The following is a 19641-nucleotide window of genomic DNA, read 5'->3' as shown; positions in this document are numbered from 1 at the left end:
TTATTTTTTTTTTTTTGCAAATAATCATTAACTTAGAATTGCATGGCTGCAACACGTGCCAAAGTAGTTGGGAAAGGGCATGTTCACCACTGTGTTACATGGCCTTTCCTTTTAACAACACTCAGTAAACGTTTGGGAACTGAGGAGACACATTTTTGAAGCTTCTCAGGTGGAATTCTTTCCTATTCTTGCTTGATGTTATATTTATTTTTTATCGTGTTCTGTTTGTGTTGTGTTGTGTTTGCTCGGTTCTCGTATTATCTTTTAACCTGCCCATTGTACAGCACTTTGGCTACCCCTGTGGTAAATTTTAAATGTGCTTTATAAATAAAGTTGATTTGATTTGATTTGATTTGATGTACAGTTCAAGTTGTTCAACAGTCCGGGGGTCTCCGTTGTGGTATTTTAGGATTCATAATTCGCCACACATTTTCAATGGGAGACACTACAGGCAAGCCAGTCTAGTACCGGCAATTTTTTACTATGAAGCCACGTTGATGTAACACGTGGCTTGGCATTGTCTTGCTGAAATATATATATATATATATATATCCTTTACACACTGATGTCGCTTGTTGATGCAGTACAGCCTGAGGGATGGAAGGTCACGGGCTTAGCTGCTTACGTGCAGTGATTTCTCCAGATTCTCTGAACCCTTTGATGATATTACGGAGCGTAGATGGTGAAATCCCTAAATTCCTTGCAATAGCTGGTTGAGAAAGGTTTTTCTTAAACTGTTCAACAATTTGCTCACGCATTTCTTGACAAAGTGGTGACCCTCGCCCCATCCTTGTTTGTGAATGACTGAGCATTTCATGGAATCTACTTTTATACCCAATCATGGCACCCACCTGTTCCCAATTTGCCTGTTCACCTGTGGGATGTTCCAAATAAGTGTTTGATGAGCATTCCTCAACTTTATCAGTATTTATTGCCACCTTTCCCAACTTCTTTGTCACGTGTTGCTGGCATCAAATTCTAAAGTTAATGATTATTTGCAACAACAAAAAAGTTTGAACATCAAATATGTTGTCTTTGTAGCATATTCAACTGAATATGGGTTGAAAAGGATTTGCAAATCATTGTATTCCGTTTATATTTACATCTAACACAATTTCCCAACTCATATGGAAACGGGGTTTGTATGCACCCTCGTATAGTGTGATCCCAGCATGCTTCACTACACACCGTAGGAGGAGCCATCCTAACCGCTAAATAAGAGCTATTGAATGTAAACAGAGGGGGTTGGGTCAATATAAATATCAATAGTCATGATAGCAAATACATACCTGCCAACTACTCCGGTTTTCCCGTAATTAGTACGGTTTTCATCAACCTATTCCGGGTTACGGTTGCAGTGATAAAAAATACGGTTTTTCATTAATTTAAAAAAAAAATTTTTTTTAAATGCGCGAGGCTATTTATAGCACCGCTGCCAAGCACGAGGCACCTGTTGCCATTGTTTCCAAACGAGCGAACGTTCATGGAATCAGCCGGAGAAACATCGCAAACGAGTCTTAAACCGAAAAGAAAACTGCAGTCATTCCGTAAAGAATATTCAAAAGCCTATCAGGGAATAATTATCTGTTCCAAAAAGGGTGAAAACTACGCGAATTGCACCTTGTGCAGACAAGATTTTCGATCGGACACGGAGGAATTAGCGATGTAAAAGACCACGCTGGGACAAAAAAACACAAGTCTAATGCCGTTGCTAGCGATACAAGTGGAAAACTTTCAACGTTTTTCGGATTTTAGCCACAAAAAGGTAATGCCACCAATGTTATCTATTGGAATTGTTTAGTACTGTTACACTGTTAAAAGTGTTTATACTATTTATGCTTTCAAGTCCAAGTTGAAGAAATCTTGTTAAATGTTGACAGCATAACTACCAAAATACAGAAGTATGTCCTTAATATTTTTGCAGTGCTATTTCTGTTGAAAAGTTAAAATGATTACATTAGAGATGTGATGTGCCACTTTTCAAGTGTCTGATGGCTTAAATTAATTTTCATTAATTTTTCATATTTTGAATTCTTTTGAAAGGCTTACAAAAAAACTACATTTGAATTGTAATTCCATGCTATTGACAGGACTATTAATTTTAATGAAGTTAGCTTACCATGTTTACAGTATGATAATTGTGATAGAAATGTGAATTTTAGGCACAGAATATTTTATACAATTGAACAAGGCAGTAGATTATACAAGCTTGGACAGAAAGTTAATAATGACACCAATTTTTTTTTTAATGGAATTGTTTAGTACTGTTTTACCATTTGTTTACTGTAAAAAGTGTTTATACTGTTTATACTTTCAATTAACAAATTGAAGTCTTGTGAAAGGTTGACAGGATAACTGGCATTAACTGTCAAAATAATTTCAAACTATTGAAGTTAGCTTACAGAATAAACATGTCAATCAACCCATATGATTTTTGCTGTAATATTTTTGTTTTGAAAAGTCACTGTGACTGATAGAAAAGTGATGGTTTTAGCAACATTTTAACCTGTCTGAATGCTAATAATCATTTTGCGTCGGGGGGCGAAGCCTGAACCCCCCACCAGGACTTTGACCTGGACCTACCGGGGCCTGCGGCCCCTGGACCCTGGCTACTAGGTTTTTCTGATTTCAAAAGTTGGCAGGTATGCAAATATAGTATCAATATATAGTAAACACTACACGGATTACACTACACTACTGCGGTCTTCAGGCCAGGGTCTTGTAAAGATCCCAAAAACACATTTTAAAACCCGTGGAGACCTAGCATTCCAGACTATAGCTCCCAGACTCTGGAACAACTTGCACAAGTCCCTCCGTGATCTTGACTGTGTTGACACTTTTAAGAAACATTCGAAGACTTCTCTTCTTAAATGATACGTACACATTTATTTGTAAAAAAAGATCTGCTGTACAGTATGTGGGTTTGGGTCCCTTTTTTTCAGGAACACCGATACCAAAAGTCCCAATGTCCGATAGAATTCGAAAAACAGACCACTTCAAAAACACGGAATGGAACTTTACAGTTTTTATACTGAATGGGGCACCAAAAATGCACATTAGATTAAAGAAAGTGGGATTTACAATATTAAATATGAACAATAAAATCACGATATAGTCATTTTCTATATCGCACAGAGACAAACCTGCGATATATTGAGTATATTCCATGTATCGCCCAGCCCTACCGACAATAATATTGTTTATTGGCAATGATTTGTGGGACAAGCAAAATGTGCAGTCTTGCAGGTCTACAGATATAACTTTCTTTTCTGTCCTATGATGGTGATATTAATAAACTCCTGATTGTCCTATTTAGAAATGACATTTGAAATGACATTTCGGTTTCTCGGGAAATATCTTCTCCTAGTGCCGTGGGGGACTTTCTGGTGGAGGACAAGACCAAGGCTCTGCTGAAGTTCGACGGCACCATCACTTGGGTTCCTCCGGCTATATTTAAATCCTCCTGCCCCATGGACATCACCTACTTCCCTTTTGACTACCAGAACTGCTCCATGAAGTTTGGCTCCTGGACCTACGACAAGGCCAAGATCGACCTGGTGCTCATTGGCTCCAAGGTATGAAGGCCAAACATGACATTTATTGTGTCTGTTTAATACGTGGATGGCGAGCTAGCGGTGGATGGTGGAGGGTGTGTCAGTCCATCGCCAGCCGGGCATTAAATAAATAGACCCGAAAATTAGCGCTCATCAATCTTCACCAAGACGTCACTTTCGGCACCCGAGGGTCTTGTGAGATCATTATTAAGAAAAAATTACGGGGGCGGGGTTTGGTGGTAGCGGGGGGTGTATATTGTAGCGTCCCGGAAGAGTTAGTGCTGCAAGGGGTTCTGGGTATTTGTTCTGTTGTGTTTATGTTGTGTTACGGTGCGGCTGTTCTCCCGTAATGTGTTTGTCATTCTTGTTTGGTGTGGGTTCACAGTGTGGCGCATATTTGTAACAGTGTTAAAGTTGTTTATACGGCTACCCTCAGTGTGACCTGTATGGCTGTTGACCAACTATGAGTTGCATTCGCTTGTGTCTGTGAAAAGCCGTAGATATTATGTGACTGGGCCGGCACGCAAAGGCAGTGCCTTTAAGGTTTATTGGCGCTCTGTACTTCTCCCTACGTCCGTGTACCACTCCAAGTCCAAGTCCGAGTCCATGGTTCTCGCCCGGAAAAGGGTGGAGTGCCATCTCCGGATTGGGGAGGAGACCCTGCCCCAAGTGGAGGAGTTCAAGTACCTCAGAGTCTTGTTCACGAGTGAGGGAAGAGTGGATGGTGAGATCGACAGGCGGCGTCTTCAGTAATGCGGACGCTGTATCGATCCGTTGTGGTGAAGAAGGAGCTGAGCCGGAAGGCAAAGCTCTCAATTTACCGGTCGATCTACGTTCCCATCCTCACCTATGATCATGAGCTTTGGGTTAAAGTTAAAGTTAAAGTTAAAGTACCAATGATTGTCACACACACACTAGGTGTAGCGAAATTATTCTCTGCATTTGACCCATCACCCTTGATCACCCCCTGGGAGGTGAGGGGAGCAGTGGGCAGCAGCAGTGGCCGCGCCCGGGAATAATTTTTGGTGATTATGACCGAAAGGACAAGATCACGGGTACAAGCGGCCCAAATGAGTTTCCTCCGCCGGGTGGTGGGTCTCTCCCTTAGAGATAGGGTGAGAAGCTCTGTCATCCGGGGGGAGCTCAAAGTAAAGCCGCTGCTCCTCCACATGGAGAGGAGCCAGATGAGGTGGTTCGGGCATCTGGTCAGGATGCCACCCGAACGCCTCCCTAGGGAGGTGTTTCGGGCACGTCAGACCGGTAAGAGGCCACGGGGAAGATCCAGGACACGTTGGGAAGACTATGTCTCCCAGCTGGCCTGGGAACGCTTCGGGATCCCCCGGGAGGAGCTGGACGAAGTGGCTGGGGAGAAGGAAGTCTGGGCTTCCCTGCTTAGGCTGCTGCCCCGCGACCCAACCTCGGATAAGCGGAAGAAGATGGATAGATGGATGGATGAGTTTTACTTTTTGAAACCGATACCGATAACTTTGAAACCGATACCGATAATGTCCGATATTACATTTTAAAGCATTTATCGGACTACCTATATCAGGGGTCGGCAACCTTTCCCAGTCAAAGAGCCATTTTGACCAGTTTCACAAATTATAGAAAACAATGGGAGCCGCAGAAATTTTAGAAATTTTAAATGAAATAACACTGTATATACATTTTTTTTTTTTGCTTTGTGCTATGTATAAACCAGGGGTCTCAGACACGCTGCCCACACCTTTATATGGAATTTTTAAGATGGTGCGGCACGCGGGTTTTGAATGAATAGCGCTAGTCAGCGTCATGCGTGCCGTGATGGTACATCATATAGCGCCCACTACAACCAGCGTACCTGATCAGCCACATGTTGTATGGTGCTACCGCTTGCTCACGTAGGTGACAGCAAGGCATACTTGGTCAACAACCACACAGGTTACACTGACGGGGGCGGTATAAAAAAAAAACTTTAACACTCTTACTAATAATGCGCCACACTGTGAACCCACACCAAACAAGAATGACAAACACACTTCGGGAGAACATCTGCACCGTAACACAACATAAACACAACAGGACAAATACCCAGAATCCCATGCAGCCCTAACTCTTCCGGGATTCATTATACACCCCCGCTCTACCAAACCCCGCCCACCTCAACCGACGCACAGAGGGGGGGTTTGGTGGTAGCAGGGGTGTATAATGGAGCCCGGAAGAGTCAGGGCTGCATGGGATTCTGGGTGTTTGTTCTGTTGTGTTTATGTTGTGTTAAGGTGCAGATGTTCAGATGTGGGCTTTGTACCGAGGATGTCGTTGTGGCTTGTGCAGCCCTTTGAGACACTTGTGATTTAGGGCTATATAAATAAAGATTGATTGATTGATTGATTCTCCCAAAATGTGTTTGTCATTCTTGTTTGGTTTTGGTTCAAAGTGTGGCGCATTATTAGTAAGAGTGTTAAAGTTGTTTTATATGATCACCGTCAGTGTAACCTGTGTGGCTGTTGACCAAGTATGCGTTGCTGTCAAGTACATGTGCAAGCAGAAAATGTACCGTATTTTGCGCACCATAAGGCGCCCTGGGTTATAAGCCGCGCCTTCAATGAACGGCATATTTCAAAACTTTGTCCACCTATAAGCCGCCCCGTGTTGTAAGCCGCATCTAACTGCGCTAAAGGAATGTCAAAAAAACAGTCAAATAGGTCAGTCAAACTTTAATAATATATTAAAACCAGCGTGATGTGGGCGCGCATGGAATCGTATATCAACATGGACGGAGCTGCGTGAATAAAGCCACCCGGCCTCTTCGCGTAAACTTAAACTTACCTTAACCACTCGCTCATCTTTTCTTCATCCATCCCTTCGAGTTAGCTTTTATGATGACGCCGGCTGGAAAGGTCTCTTTTGGCAAGGTCTTCCTTTTGAATATCACCATGGGTGGAAGTTTCTGGCCATTAGCATGGCAAGCTAGAACCACAGTGAAGGATGACTTCTCATTCCCTGTGGTGCGAATATTCACCGTACGTGCTCCCGTTGTATCCACAGTGCGGTTCACAGGAATATCAGTTGCTGTGAAATAGTAATCCGTGTGCGGATGGAGAGATTGCGTCTTTTCATGAACCAGATCCCTGTCGCTTATTAGGAGCCATTTTGTGGTCTTTACAGATGTAAACACACAAAGGAAATGAAACGTACGGTAATATCCGCGCGCTTTTTCTTCTTCTACGCGGGCGGGTGGTTGCTTACAGTAGAAGAAGAAGCGCTTCCTGTTCTATGGGGGCGGGTGCTTACCTTGGCGGTTGCTTGCGTAGAAGAAGAAGCGCTTCCTGTTCTACCGGGAAAAAAGATGGCGGCTGTTTACCGTAGTTGCGAGATCGAAACTTTATGAAAATGAATCGTAATATTAATCCATATATAAAGCGCACCGGGTTATAAGGCGCACTGTCAGCTTTTGAGAGAATTTGTGGTTTTTAGGTGCGCCTTATAGTGCGGAAAATACGGTATATTGTATAACAAGTGTTGGGCTGGCACGCTGTTAATGCAGATTGTAGAGGGCGCCAAATGTGGTACCATCACGGCACGCCCTTAATATATCTTTAAGGGTGAAAATCGGTGAATAATAATCCCGGGAGTTTTCTGCGAGAGGCACTGAAATCCGGAAGTCTCACGGGACAATTGGGGGGTTCAGCAAGTAAGCTGCTGAGCCGCATCAGAGTGATCAAAGAGCCGCATGCGGCTCCGGAGCCGCGGGTTGCCGACCCCTGACCTATATTATCGGACATCTCTAATAAGAAGGTGTGTCCAAACTTTTGGCTTGTACTATATCTTGTTTAACATTGTTTTCATTAAAAAAAAACTCTCTCCAAGGTGAACCTGAAGGACTTCTGGGAAAGTGGCGAGTGGGAGATCATCGACGCTCCCGGTTACAAGCACGACATCAAGTATAATTGCTGCGAGGAGATCTACCCGGACATCACCTACTCCTTCTACATCCGCCGCCTGCCGCTCTTCTACACCATCAACCTCATCATCCCCTGCCTCCTCATCTCCTTCCTCACCGTCTTGGTCTTCTACCTGCCGTCCGACTGCGGCGAGAAGGTCACCCTCTGCATCTCCGTCCTGCTGTCCCTCACCGTGTTCCTCCTGGTCATCACCGAGACCATCCCCTCCACGTCGCTCGTCATCCCGCTTATCGGCGAGTACCTCCTCTTCACCATGATCTTCGTCACGCTCAGCATCGTCATCACCGTCTTCGTGCTGAACGTGCACTACCGCACGCCCATGACTCACACCATGCCCGAGTGGGTTCGCTCGGTGTTCCTCGGGGTGCTGCCCAGGGTGATGCTGATGAGGCGGCCCATCGACCAAGGCGGCTCGTCCACCGCCAGCATCGCAGCCGGCACGGGCGGAGGCGGCAAGAAGAGAAAGAACAGCGTCGGAAGCGGGTCGGGAAGCGTGAGCATCGGAGGTATCACGGGAGGCGTTCCGTGCCCGTCGCTGGATGGCGGCGCCGGGGCCTCCTCGGCGGGCGGCTCCATGAACTGTATCGAGTACGGCGAGATGAACCGTGAGGCTAAGCGGGAGATGAACAGAAGGTGTCCCTACAGAGGCAAGGAGGTTCCCACGCCCGTCCCTCCCGCCTCATCTCAGGGCGCCCAGCAAAGGCCTCCCGAGTCGGAGTTGCCTAAACTCCCGAGGTCTTTGAACGCACCCTCCCCGGTGAACGCTGTCGTGGCGTTCTCTGTGGTCTCACCTGAGATCAAGCAGGCCATTGAGAGCGTGAAGTACATCGCCGAGAACATGAGGACGCGCAACAAAGCCAAAGAGGTATGATCAACTAATGGAACACATCTTTTTTAACTGTGTTGACATTTAAACAGCTGTCTTAAAGGGCAACTGCACTTTTTTTTGCAAATCGTTCACAATCCTTATGAGAGACATGAATACACGTTTTTTTGTGGATTCTAATTGGTCATAATCGGCTTGTTCGAGGTGGTTAGTGTCAGGTTTAAGCACCAAACTATCTATTAAACAGAACAAGAAGCAAGGAATCAGGCAGAGAGAGTTAAATTTTGCTCATGGGGAGAAGGCATGGAACTGCACACTCAGTTACAGTCTCACCCTAGGCTCTGAGGAACAGCCCACACGCCCCCCTTTTTTATTCAGTTCAGGAGTTCCCTAGTTACATCGCTGATGCTGCTTCTAAAGGGAGGGGTCACACATTATTAGGGATGATGTTTGATAAGAAATTATCGAGTTCAAGCCCGTTATCGAATCCTCTTATCAAACCGATTCCTTATCGATTCTCTTATCGAATCCAGATAGGTTGTTGTATATGGAAAAAAACACAATATTTGGTTTAACAAAAGCTCACTTTTATTTTATAAGAAAAAAATAAAATAAAATAAATAAATAAATATTGACTGTTACCCCCCTAAAAAAATAAAATAAATCAATATTGACTGTTGTTACCCAAAGTATATTAAGTGGGATTTTTCAGAAAAACAAATATATACAGTAACACAAAAACAACCTGTCTCTGTGATCACTTTAGGTGTATAAATAATAATATAGTGTTAAATAAAATCAGTCCCTTGGGCACAAAACTGAAAATAATACAGCTCTCCAAAAAGTGCACTTCTGCTGCTATTGGAACATACTAACTACACACACAGGCAGACCGCTAACAAACAATCCAAGACGTCTAATAAAGTTTCGAACATCATCCCTACTTATGAGAGATGGGTTTTTTTTGCATTCTGATTTGTCATAATCGGCTTGTTCGAGGTGGTTAGTGTCAGGTTTAAGCACCAAACTATCTATTAAACAGAACAAGAAGCAAGGAATCAGGCAGAGACAGAGTTACATTTTGCTCATGGGGAGAAGGCATGGAGCTGCACACTCAGTTACAGTCTCACCCTACGCTCTGAGGTACAGCCCACAGGCCCCCCTTTTTTATTCAGTTCAGGAGTTCCCTAGTTACATCGCTGATGCTGCTTCTAAAGGGAGGGGTCACACATTATTAGGGATGATGTTTGATAAGAAATTATCGAGTTCGAGCCCATTATCGAATCCTCTTATCGAACCGATTCCTTATCGATTCTCGAATCCAGATAGGTTGTTGTATATGGAAAAAAACACAATATTTGGTTTAACAAAAGCTCACTATTATTTTATAAGAAAAAAATAAGATAAATAAATAAATATTGACTCTTACGCCCCTAAAAAAATAAAATAAATCAATATTGACCGTTGCTACTCAAAGTATATTAAGTGGGATTTTTCAGAAAAACAAATATATACAGTAACACAAAAACAACCTGTCTCTGTGATCACTATAGGTGTATAAATAATAATATAGTGTTAAATAAAATCAGTCCCTTGGGCACAAAACTGAAAATAATACAGCTCTCCAAAAAGTGCACTTCTGCTGCTATTGGAACATACTAACTACACACACAGGCAGACAGCTAACAAACAATCCAAGACGTCTAATAAAGTTTCGAACATCATCCCTACTTATGAGAGATGGGGTTTTTTTGCATTCTGATTTGTCATAATCGGCTTGTTCGAGGTGGTTAGTGTCAGGTTTATGCACCAAACTATCTATTAAACAGAACAAGAAGCAAGGAATCAGGCAGAGACAGTTACATTTTTGCTCATGGGGAGAAGGCATGGAGCTGCACACTCAGTTACAGTCTCACCCTACGCTCTGAGGAACAGCCCACAGGCCCCCCTTTTTTATTCAGTTCAGGAGTTCCCTAGTTACATCGCTGATGCTGCTTCTAAAGGGAGGGGTCACACATTATTAGGGATGATGTTTGATAAGAAATTATCGAGTTCGAGCCCATTATTGAATCCTCTTATCGAACCGATTCCTTATCGATTCTCCTATCGAATCCAGATAGGTTGTTGTATATGGAAAAAAACACAATATTTGGTTTAACAAAAGCTCACTATTATTTTATAAGAAAAAAATAAGATAAATAAATAAATATTGACTCTTACGCCCCTAAAAAAATAAAATAAATCAATATTGACTGTTGTTACCCAAAGTATATTAAGTGGGATTTTTCAGAAAAACAAATATATACAGTAACACAAAAACAACCTGTCTCTGTGATCACTATAGGTGTATAAATAATAATATAGTGTTAAATAAAATCAGTCCCTTGGGCACAAAACTGAAAATAATACAGCTCTCCAAAAAGTGCACTTCTGCTGCTATTGGAACATACTAACTACACACACAGGCAGACAGCTAACAAACAATCCAAGACGTCTAATAAAGTTTCGAACATCATCCCTACTTATGAGAGATGGGGTTTTTTTGCATTCTGATTTGTCATAATCGGCTTGTTCGAGGTGGTTAGTGTCAGGTTTAAGCACCAAACTATCTATTAAACAGAACAAGAAGCAAGGAATCAGGCAGAGACAGAGTTACATTTTGCTCATGGGGAGAAGGCATGGAGCTACACACTCAGTTACAGTCTCACCCTACGCTCTGAGGAACAGCCCACACGCCCCCCTTTTTTATTCAGTTCAGGAGTTCCCTAGTTACATCGCTGATGCTGCTTCTAAAGGGAGGGGTCACACATTATTAGGGATGATGTTTGATAAGAAATTATCGAGTTCGAACCCATTATCGAATCCTCTTATCGAACCGATTCCTTATCGATTCTCCTATCGAATCCAGATAGGTTGTTGTATATGGAAAAAAACACAATATTTGGTTTAACAAAAGCTCACTATTATTTTATAAGAAAAAAATAAGATAAATAAATAAATATTGACTCTTACGCCCCTAAAAAAATAAAATAAATACATATTGACTGTTGTTACTCAAAGTATATTAAGTGGGATTTTTCAGAAAAACAAATATATACAGTAACACAAAAACAACCTGTCTCTGTGATCACTATAGGTGTATAAATAATAATATAGTGTTAAATAAAATCAGTCCCTTGGGCACAAAACTGAAAATAATACAGCTCTCCAAAAAGTGCACTTCTGCTGCTATTGGAACATACTAACTACACACACAGGCAGACCGCTAACAAACAATCCAAGACGTCTAATAAAGTTTCGAACATCATCCCTACTTATGAGAGATGGGGTTTTTTTGCATTCTGATTCGTCATAATCGGCTTGTTCGAGGTGGTTAGTGTCAGGTTTAAGCACCAAACTATCTATTAAACAGAACAAGAAGCAAGGAATCAGGCAGAGACAGAGTTACATTTTGCTCATGGGGAGAAGGCATGGAGCTGCACACTCAGTTACAGTCTCACCCTAGGCTCTGAGGAACAGCCCACAGGCCCCCCTTTTTTATTCAGTTCAGGAGTTCCCTAGTTACATCGCTGATGCTGCTTCTAAAGGGAGGGGTCACACATTATGCAAGCAGCCCAGTACGCACAATTCGTGATTATTCAGAACGGAAATGTGCTGGGGGCCTTGTGATTGCACCCTGTCTCTGCTTTGTCTGCCTGTTATGCCTTATCTTCTTTGAGGTGCTGGTTCGTCCTTGGCTGTTAGCAGGCTGAAAGACAGAAACATCTGCGGCGAGGCAACTCCTCACATTGCAGTGGAAGATAACAAGTTGTGTGCCTTTGCAGGAAAAGAAAAAGTACAGCTTGAGCACAATAGATAATAACTAGAGCAACGGCCTTTAAGCATAAGAGTTGTGTGATAACTTATATATAAGACTGGACTCTCACTATTATGTTAGATCCACTATAGACTGGACTCTCACACTATTATGTTAGATCCACTATGGACTGGACTCTCACTATTATGTTAGATCTACTATAGACTGGACTCTCACACTATTATGTTAGATCCACTATGGACTGGACTCTCACTATTATGTTAGATCCACTATGGACTGGACTCTTACACTATTATGTTAGATCCACTATGGACTGGACTCTCACACTATTATGTTGGATCCACTATGGACTGGACTCTCACTATTATGTTAGATCCACTATAGACTGGACTCTCACACTATTATGTTAGATCCACTATGGACTGGACTCTCACTATTATGTTAGATCCACTATGGACTGGACTCTCACTATTATGTTAGATCCACCATGGACTGGACTCTCACACTATTATGTTAGATCTACTATGGACTGGACTCTCACTATTATGTTAGATCCACTATGGACTGGACTCTCACTATTATGTTAGATCCACTATGGACTGGACTCTCACTATTATATTAGATCCTCTATGGACTGGACTCTCACTATTATGTTAGATCCACTATGGACTGGACTCTCACTATTATGTTAGATCCACTATGGACTGGACTCTCACACTATTATGTTAGATCTACTATGGACTGGACTCTCACTATTATGTTAGATCCACTATGGACTGGACTCTCACTATTATGTTAGATCCACCATGGACTGGACTCTCACACTATTATGTTAGATCTACTATGGACTGGACTCTCACTATTATGTTAGATCCACTATGGACTGGACTCTCACTATTATGTTAGATCCACTATGGACTGGACTCTCACACTATTATGTTAGATCTACTATGGACTGGACTCTCACTATTATGTTAGATCCCCTATGGACTGGACTCTCACTATTATGTTAGATCCACCATGGACTGGACTCTCACACTATTATGTTAGATCTACTATGGACTGGACTCTCACTATTATGTTAGATCCACTATGGACTGGACTCTCACTATTATGTTAGATCCACTATGGACTGGACTCTCACACTATTATGTTAGATTAGATCCACTCGACGTCCATTGCACCGGTCGCCCAGGAGGGGTCCCCACATCTGCGGTCCCCTCCAAGGTTTCTCATTGTCATCCCATTGGGTTGAGTTGTTCCTTGCCCTGATGTGGGATCTGAGCCGAGGATGTCGTTGTGGCTTGTGCAGCCCTTTGAGACACTCGTGATTTAGGGCTATATAAATAAACATTGATTGACTTTTTTTTAAACGAGACAAGGTGACCTCTTTAAATCACCATCTTTTAGGATTTCAACGTCATTGAAGTGGTGCATAAACGCATTTATGGTGAACCAGAATTCAGTCTTTTGAGACTGTTTACGCGGGGCTATAAAAGGAAAAGTAAAGCTTCTCTTCACACTCTGGACGTTCCTGATACGTTTGTTTGGCGCCATCTTTTCTTAGCAACGCTGTGATGCATGCAGAATAGCCGTGCAGCATCCTCCTAAGGCGCAACTGAAGCATTATGAGCGCCGCAGCCGTGATCCCATTGTACGCACCTGACTGATCAAAGAATATCCCCTACACACACACACACACACAAAGCTGTGGATCTGGAGTGTTGACGCAATCAAGTACGCTTCCAGCCACCAAAGGAGCTATTTGGACCGCAGAAAGAATCGGTTTTTAGAAGTGTACAGCTAATGTCTTCCTCTGTGCCCATTCAGGTGGAGGACGACTGGAAGTACGTGGCCATGGTCATCGACAGGATCTTCCTGTGGGTCTTTGTGACGGTGTGTGTGCTGGGAACTCTGGGACTCTTCCTTCAGCCGCTCATCAGCTTTTTCAAATGAAATATGCACTTTCTGCTCCTCTTTCTCTGTTTCCGTCTGGAAGTCCAGCGGGGGAACCTCACCCCTGCAGCTCTCACGTCACAAACTGGACTGACGCCTTTTGTCCTTCTTCTAGTCCTTTCCCTGCGGTGCTTGTCAGTCAGCACTCCTCGCCCTCTCGACACTTGACTTACCCAGAATCTAAATGTTTACATCTGTGCTGCTTTTCTCTCTATTGACTTTCACTCCTTTGCCGTTCGTCCTCTTAGTTTCTTCTGCAAACACCTTCATCATCCAGTAGAAGTAGGATCATATCCACAGGCAGTTTGTTCCCAGCAGCAGCAAGACATTGAAACAACTTGTTGAATTAGGTCCTGACGTTGAGCAACTCAAACATAACAATGAAACAACATGCTATTTGACCCATCACCCTTGATCACCCCCTGGGAGGTGAGGGGAGCAGTGGGCAGCAGCGGTGGCCGCGCCCGGGAATCATTTTTGGTGATTTAATCCCCAATTCCAACCCTTGATGCTGAGTGCCAAGCAGGGAGGTAATGGCTCCCATTTTTATAGTCTTCGGTATAACTCGGCCGTTTGCTATTATTAGGGGCCGCAATGTCCCTTTGGGACAGAGGACCCTATTGTAATTGTAAAGTTTTATTATTATTATACTTTCTTCAGCAAAAATCAACAGGAAGTTTGCAAATCCCCCTTCAAAACAAAGGTTTTGTAAAAACAGTCACCTTTGCCTCTTTGAGTTGTAATTTGACCCCCCTTAACATGCTTCACAACTCACCAAATTTGACACACACATCAGGTCTGGCGAAAGTTGTCATCTAATCAAAAAAACAAACTTTAAAACTCAAAATTGCGCTCTGGCGCCCCCTAGGAAGAAAACACAGACAAAACTGCCTGTAACTTCCAGTACGAATGTCGTAGAGACATGAAACAAAAACCTCTATGTAGGTCTCACTTAGACCTAGATTTCATACATCGACTTTCTTCAGCAAAAATCAACAGGAAGTTTGCAAATCCCCCTTCAAAACAAAGGTTTTGTAAAAACAGTCACCTTTGCCTCTTTGAGTTGTAATTTGACCCTCTTAACATGCTTCAAAACTCACCAAATTTGACACACACATCAGGACTGGCGAAAATTGCCATCTAATCAAAAAACCAAACTTTAAAACTCAAAATTGCGCTCTAGCGCCCCCTAGGAAGAAAACACAGACAAAACTGCCTGTAACTCGAATGTCGTAGAGACATGAAACCAAAACCTCTATTTAGACCTAGATTTCATACATCGACTTTCTTCAGCAAAAATCAACAGGAAGTTTGCAAATCCCCCTTCAAAACAAAGGTTTTGTAAAAACAGTCACCTTTGCCTCTTTGAGTTGTAATTTGACCCCCTTAACATGCTTCAAAACTCACCAAACTGGACACACACATCAGGACTGGCGAAAATTGCGATCTAATAAAAAAAGCAAGCCCCAAAACTCAAAATTGCGCTCTAGCGCCCCCTAGGAAGAAAACACAGACAAAACTGCCTGTAACTTCCAGTACAAATGTCGTAGAGACATGAAACAAAAACCTCTATAAGGTCTCACTTAGACCTAGAGTTCATACATCGACTTTCTTCAGCAAAAATCAACAGGAAGTTTGCAAATCCCCCTTCAAAACAAAGGTTTTGTAAAAACAGTCACCTTTGCCTCTTTGAGTTGTAATTTGACCCCCTTAACATGCTTCAAAACTCACCAAAATGGACACACACATCAGAACTGGCGAAAATTGCGATCTAATAAAAAAATTAAACCCCAAAACTCAAAATTGCGCTCTAGCGCCCCCTAGGAATAAAACACTGGCAAAATTGCTTCTAGGAAGAAAACACAGACAAAACTGCCTGTCGTAGAGACATGAAACAAAAACCTCTATGGAGGTCTCACTTAGACCTACATTTCATAAATCAACAGGAAGTTTGCAATTCCCCCTTCAAAACAAAAGTTTTGTAAAAACCGGTCACCTTTTTTCAAACATTATCTCCTCCGAGCGCGTTTGTCGTGTCGGCATCAAACTAGCACAGGAGAGAGATTGAACCCTTGTGATTAAAAGTTGATGAAAGAGTTTTAATTACTGCTCCAGTTTGGATTTTATGTGCCGTCAAAGTCGGTCCCGTCCATCGCTGCTTGCAACTTTAATTTTAATTTATTGCTGTTACTACTATTATTTTACTTGTTTATTCATGTCTAATTTATATCCTTTGTTGTTTTAAATAACATTTACTGTTGACTTTTGGTGGTACAATAGATACTCATGTTTTCAAATGAATGAATAATCGTGTTATTAATCGTGATTTCAATATCAATCAAAGTAACCATGATGATTATTTTTGCCATAACGGTCCAGCCCTACAGTCGAGACAGTTCTGATTCTGCACATCCTTTTCATTGAGTCATTTTCAAACACTGTGTAGTCAAATCTTGAAGTACGGGTAAGTAAAGAGCACAACAGTTGTTTACGTCTTTAACAAATCACATCCACTAGAATTATAACCACAATGGAACCATCACATGTATAGAAAAGCACTTTGCAAGACACTGTGGAAATTAAACTTGAAAACAAAAACTATTTGGTGTTGCACTTTTGTACAGTGTCACGGTACATTGTGTTGCAGAAATTTTGCTCATGGGGAGAACGCATGGAGCTGCGCACTCAGTTACAGTCTCACCCTACGCTCTGAGGAACAGTCCTCGCGCTCCTCTATTTATTCAGTTTAGGACGTTCCCTCGTTACATCGCTGATGCTGCTTCTAAAGGGAGGAGTCACACATTATGCGAGCGGCTCAGTACGCACAATACGTGATTATTCAGAACGGAAATGTGCTGGGTGCGTTGTGATTGCGCCCTTTCTCTAAAATGTAATAATCACTCGTTCTCTTTTTAATTTTCCTGAGGGAACTCTCCTGAAGTTTGATACTTGACATTAGTTTTGGATGATACCACACATTTAGGTATGGATCCGATACCAAGTAGTTACAGGATCATACATTGGTCATATTCAAAGTCCTCATGCGTCCAGGGACGTATTTAGTGACTTTATAAACATAATATGACTTTTAAAATAGGCAAAAAGATTTTATAATGATAGAAAATATCATAGTAGTATCGACTAGATACGCTCTTGTACTTGGTATCATTACAGTGGATGTCAGGTGTAGATCCACCCATGGCGTTTGTTTACATTGTGACGCCGGTGAGCTATTGTATCCTCCTACGGTGTGTAGTGAAGCATGTTTAGCTATTCCTCGTCCTCCAGTGGTAATGATACTTGTAAGAAACTTACTTTGTCGCCATGGAGGCCAGGATTAGTGATTTAGAAAAAACAATGCCGACTGCGAATGGATGTTAGCTGCTCGCTAGCTAGCCATGTCTTAAAGCATTTCTTTCTGTTTCAGTGTTATAACTTCACCTTTATCTTTACTTTTTACACCAAAATGAGTCCATTCTCCCTTTCCTGTCTACACACTGTGTCTGCTTGTAAGTACTCTGTGTGTGTGCGCTGCCCAACATGCTCCTCCGCTCGTAAAACCAGCAATGTCACCACGTGACGACGACGTGCCGTCATGGGGGGAAACCAGGACTTTTTAGAGGTGGTATAGTACCGAATATGATACTGTGCAACCCTAGTGTGATGTTACGTAAAGATGATTTGAAAAAAGTTGCCACTTTTTGTGGAAGTCAACTTCTTGTGTCCCACAATCCTCCACAAAGCAAAAGCACAGCACTTTTTTTTTTTAATATATATTTCTTCTTCCCTCCCTCCATTTATCAGAGGTCACAGCTGAGTCTGAATGTGCCCGTCAGCGCAAAGAAGTTCTTATATTGGACACAAATTCCCCCTGAAGTCCCTTTGCAGCCTGCCTTTAAAGTGGGACCACCCCATTGCATCGTGTGTGTGTGTGTGTGTGTGTGTGTGTGTGTGTGTGTGTGTGTGTGTGTGTGTGTGTGTGTGTGTGTGTGTGTGTGTGTGTGTGTGTGTGTGTGAGAGAGATCTGGACAGTGGAGTGAGAAGGTGTGAGATTCACTCTGTGTGTGTGTGTGTGTGTGAGATCTGGACAGTGGAGTGAGAAGGTGTGAGATTCACTCTGTGTGTGTGTGTGTGTGTGTGTGTGTGTGTGTGTGTGTGTGTGTGTGTGTGTGTGGGTGGGTGGGTGGGTGGGTGGGTGGGTGTGTGTGTGTGATCTGGACAGTGGAGTGAGAAGGTGTGAGATTCACCCTGTGTGTGTGTGTGTGTGTGTGTGTGTGTGTGTGTGTGTGTGTGTGTGTGTGTGTGTGTGTGTGTGTGTGTGTGTGTGTGTGTGTGTGTGTGTGTGTGATCTGGACAGTGGAGTGAGAAGGTGTGAAATTCACCGTGTGTGTGCGTGTGTGTGTGTGTGTGTGTGTGTGTGTGTGTGTGTGTGTGTGTGTGTGTGTGTGTGTGTGTGTGTGTGTGTGTGTGTTTGAGAGATCTGGACAGGGGACCTAGTGGAGTGAAAAAGTGTGAGATTCACCCTGTGTGTGTGTGTGTGTGTGTGTGTGTGTGTGTGTGTGTGTGTGTGTGTGTGTGTGTGTGTGTGTGTGTGTGTGTGTGTGTGTGTGTGTGTGTGTGCGTGTGTGTGTGTGTGTGTGTGTGTGCATGCAGGAAGTGTGTTGTGTGCTGGTGGATTAGGATGTAGTGGAGTTCTAAATACAGAAGAGATGAGGCAGGATCCCATCAGTCAAGCTGCTGCAGTATTAGGACTTTCCCGCCCGGATTTGTTGTCACTCACATGTTGTCACTCTTCTATCGGGCATATGTTGAATCCATTCTGTCCTTCTCTACAGCGAAGCGTTTCTGGGTGTTGTTGATAAATGGCTTTGGCTTTGCATAGTAGAGTTTTAACTTGCACTTACAGATGTAGCGACCGACTGTAGTTACTGACAGTGGGTTTCTGAAGTGTTCCTGAGCCCATGTGGTGATATCCTTTACAGACTGATGTCGCTTTTTGATGCAGTACCGCCTGAGGGATCCTACGTGCAGTGATTTCTCCAGATTCTCTGAACCCTTTGATGATATTACAGACCGTAGATGGTGAAATTCCTTGCAATAGCTGGTTGAGAAAGGTTTTTCTTAAACTGTTCAACAATTTGCTCAGGCATTTGTTGACAAAGTGGTGACCCTCGCCCCGTCCTTGTTTGTGAATGACTGAGTGTTTCATGGAAGCTGCTTTTATACCCAATCATGGCACCCACCTGTTCCCAATTAGCCTGTTCACCTGTGGGATGTTCCAAATAAGTATTTGATGAGCATTCCTCAACTTTATCACTCTTTTTTTGCCACTTGTGCCAGCTTTTTTGAAACATGTCACAGGCATCAAATTCCAAATGAGCTAATAGTTGCAAAAGTTGGAAAGTCCTCTCTCTCAGTCGTCCTCAGACGAGCTTCCATCGGAGTCTCCAATCATTCCGGTTCTCCATACACCCGGGCCAGCTCCGTAGAGCTTTCAGCTCGCGCATCTTTCTTCAGGATGTCCACGTACGTTAGCGCGGGACG

The 19641-nt window shown here is 42.9% G+C and overlaps 1 protein-coding gene across 2 annotated transcripts in view; it reads left to right on the top strand.

The window, feature by feature from the left end:
• Positions 1 to 18135, top strand: part of LOC133577086 (neuronal acetylcholine receptor subunit alpha-3-like) — a 101505-nt gene extending 83370 nt beyond the window's left edge. For both annotated transcript variants that reach the window (XM_061930641.2, XM_061930642.2), the window contains 3 exons: positions 3368 to 3575; positions 7404 to 8363; positions 13972 to 18135. In XM_061930641.2, coding sequence (XP_061786625.2) covers positions 3368 to 3575; positions 7404 to 8363; positions 13972 to 14097 — 1294 coding nt within the window. In that variant the 3' untranslated portion in view covers positions 14098 to 18135. The remainder of the gene's footprint in view (positions 1 to 3367; positions 3576 to 7403; positions 8364 to 13971) is intronic.
• The last annotated feature ends 1506 nt before the right edge of the window (positions 18136 to 19641 follow it).

This window comes from Nerophis lumbriciformis, linkage group LG36, assembly GCF_033978685.3.
Source record: "Nerophis lumbriciformis linkage group LG36, RoL_Nlum_v2.1, whole genome shotgun sequence".
Classification (NCBI taxonomy): domain Eukaryota; kingdom Metazoa; phylum Chordata; class Actinopteri; order Syngnathiformes; family Syngnathidae; genus Nerophis; species Nerophis lumbriciformis.
The sequence above is the reverse complement of the archived record's forward strand: the minus strand, read 5'-3'. Positions and strand labels throughout refer to the sequence as shown.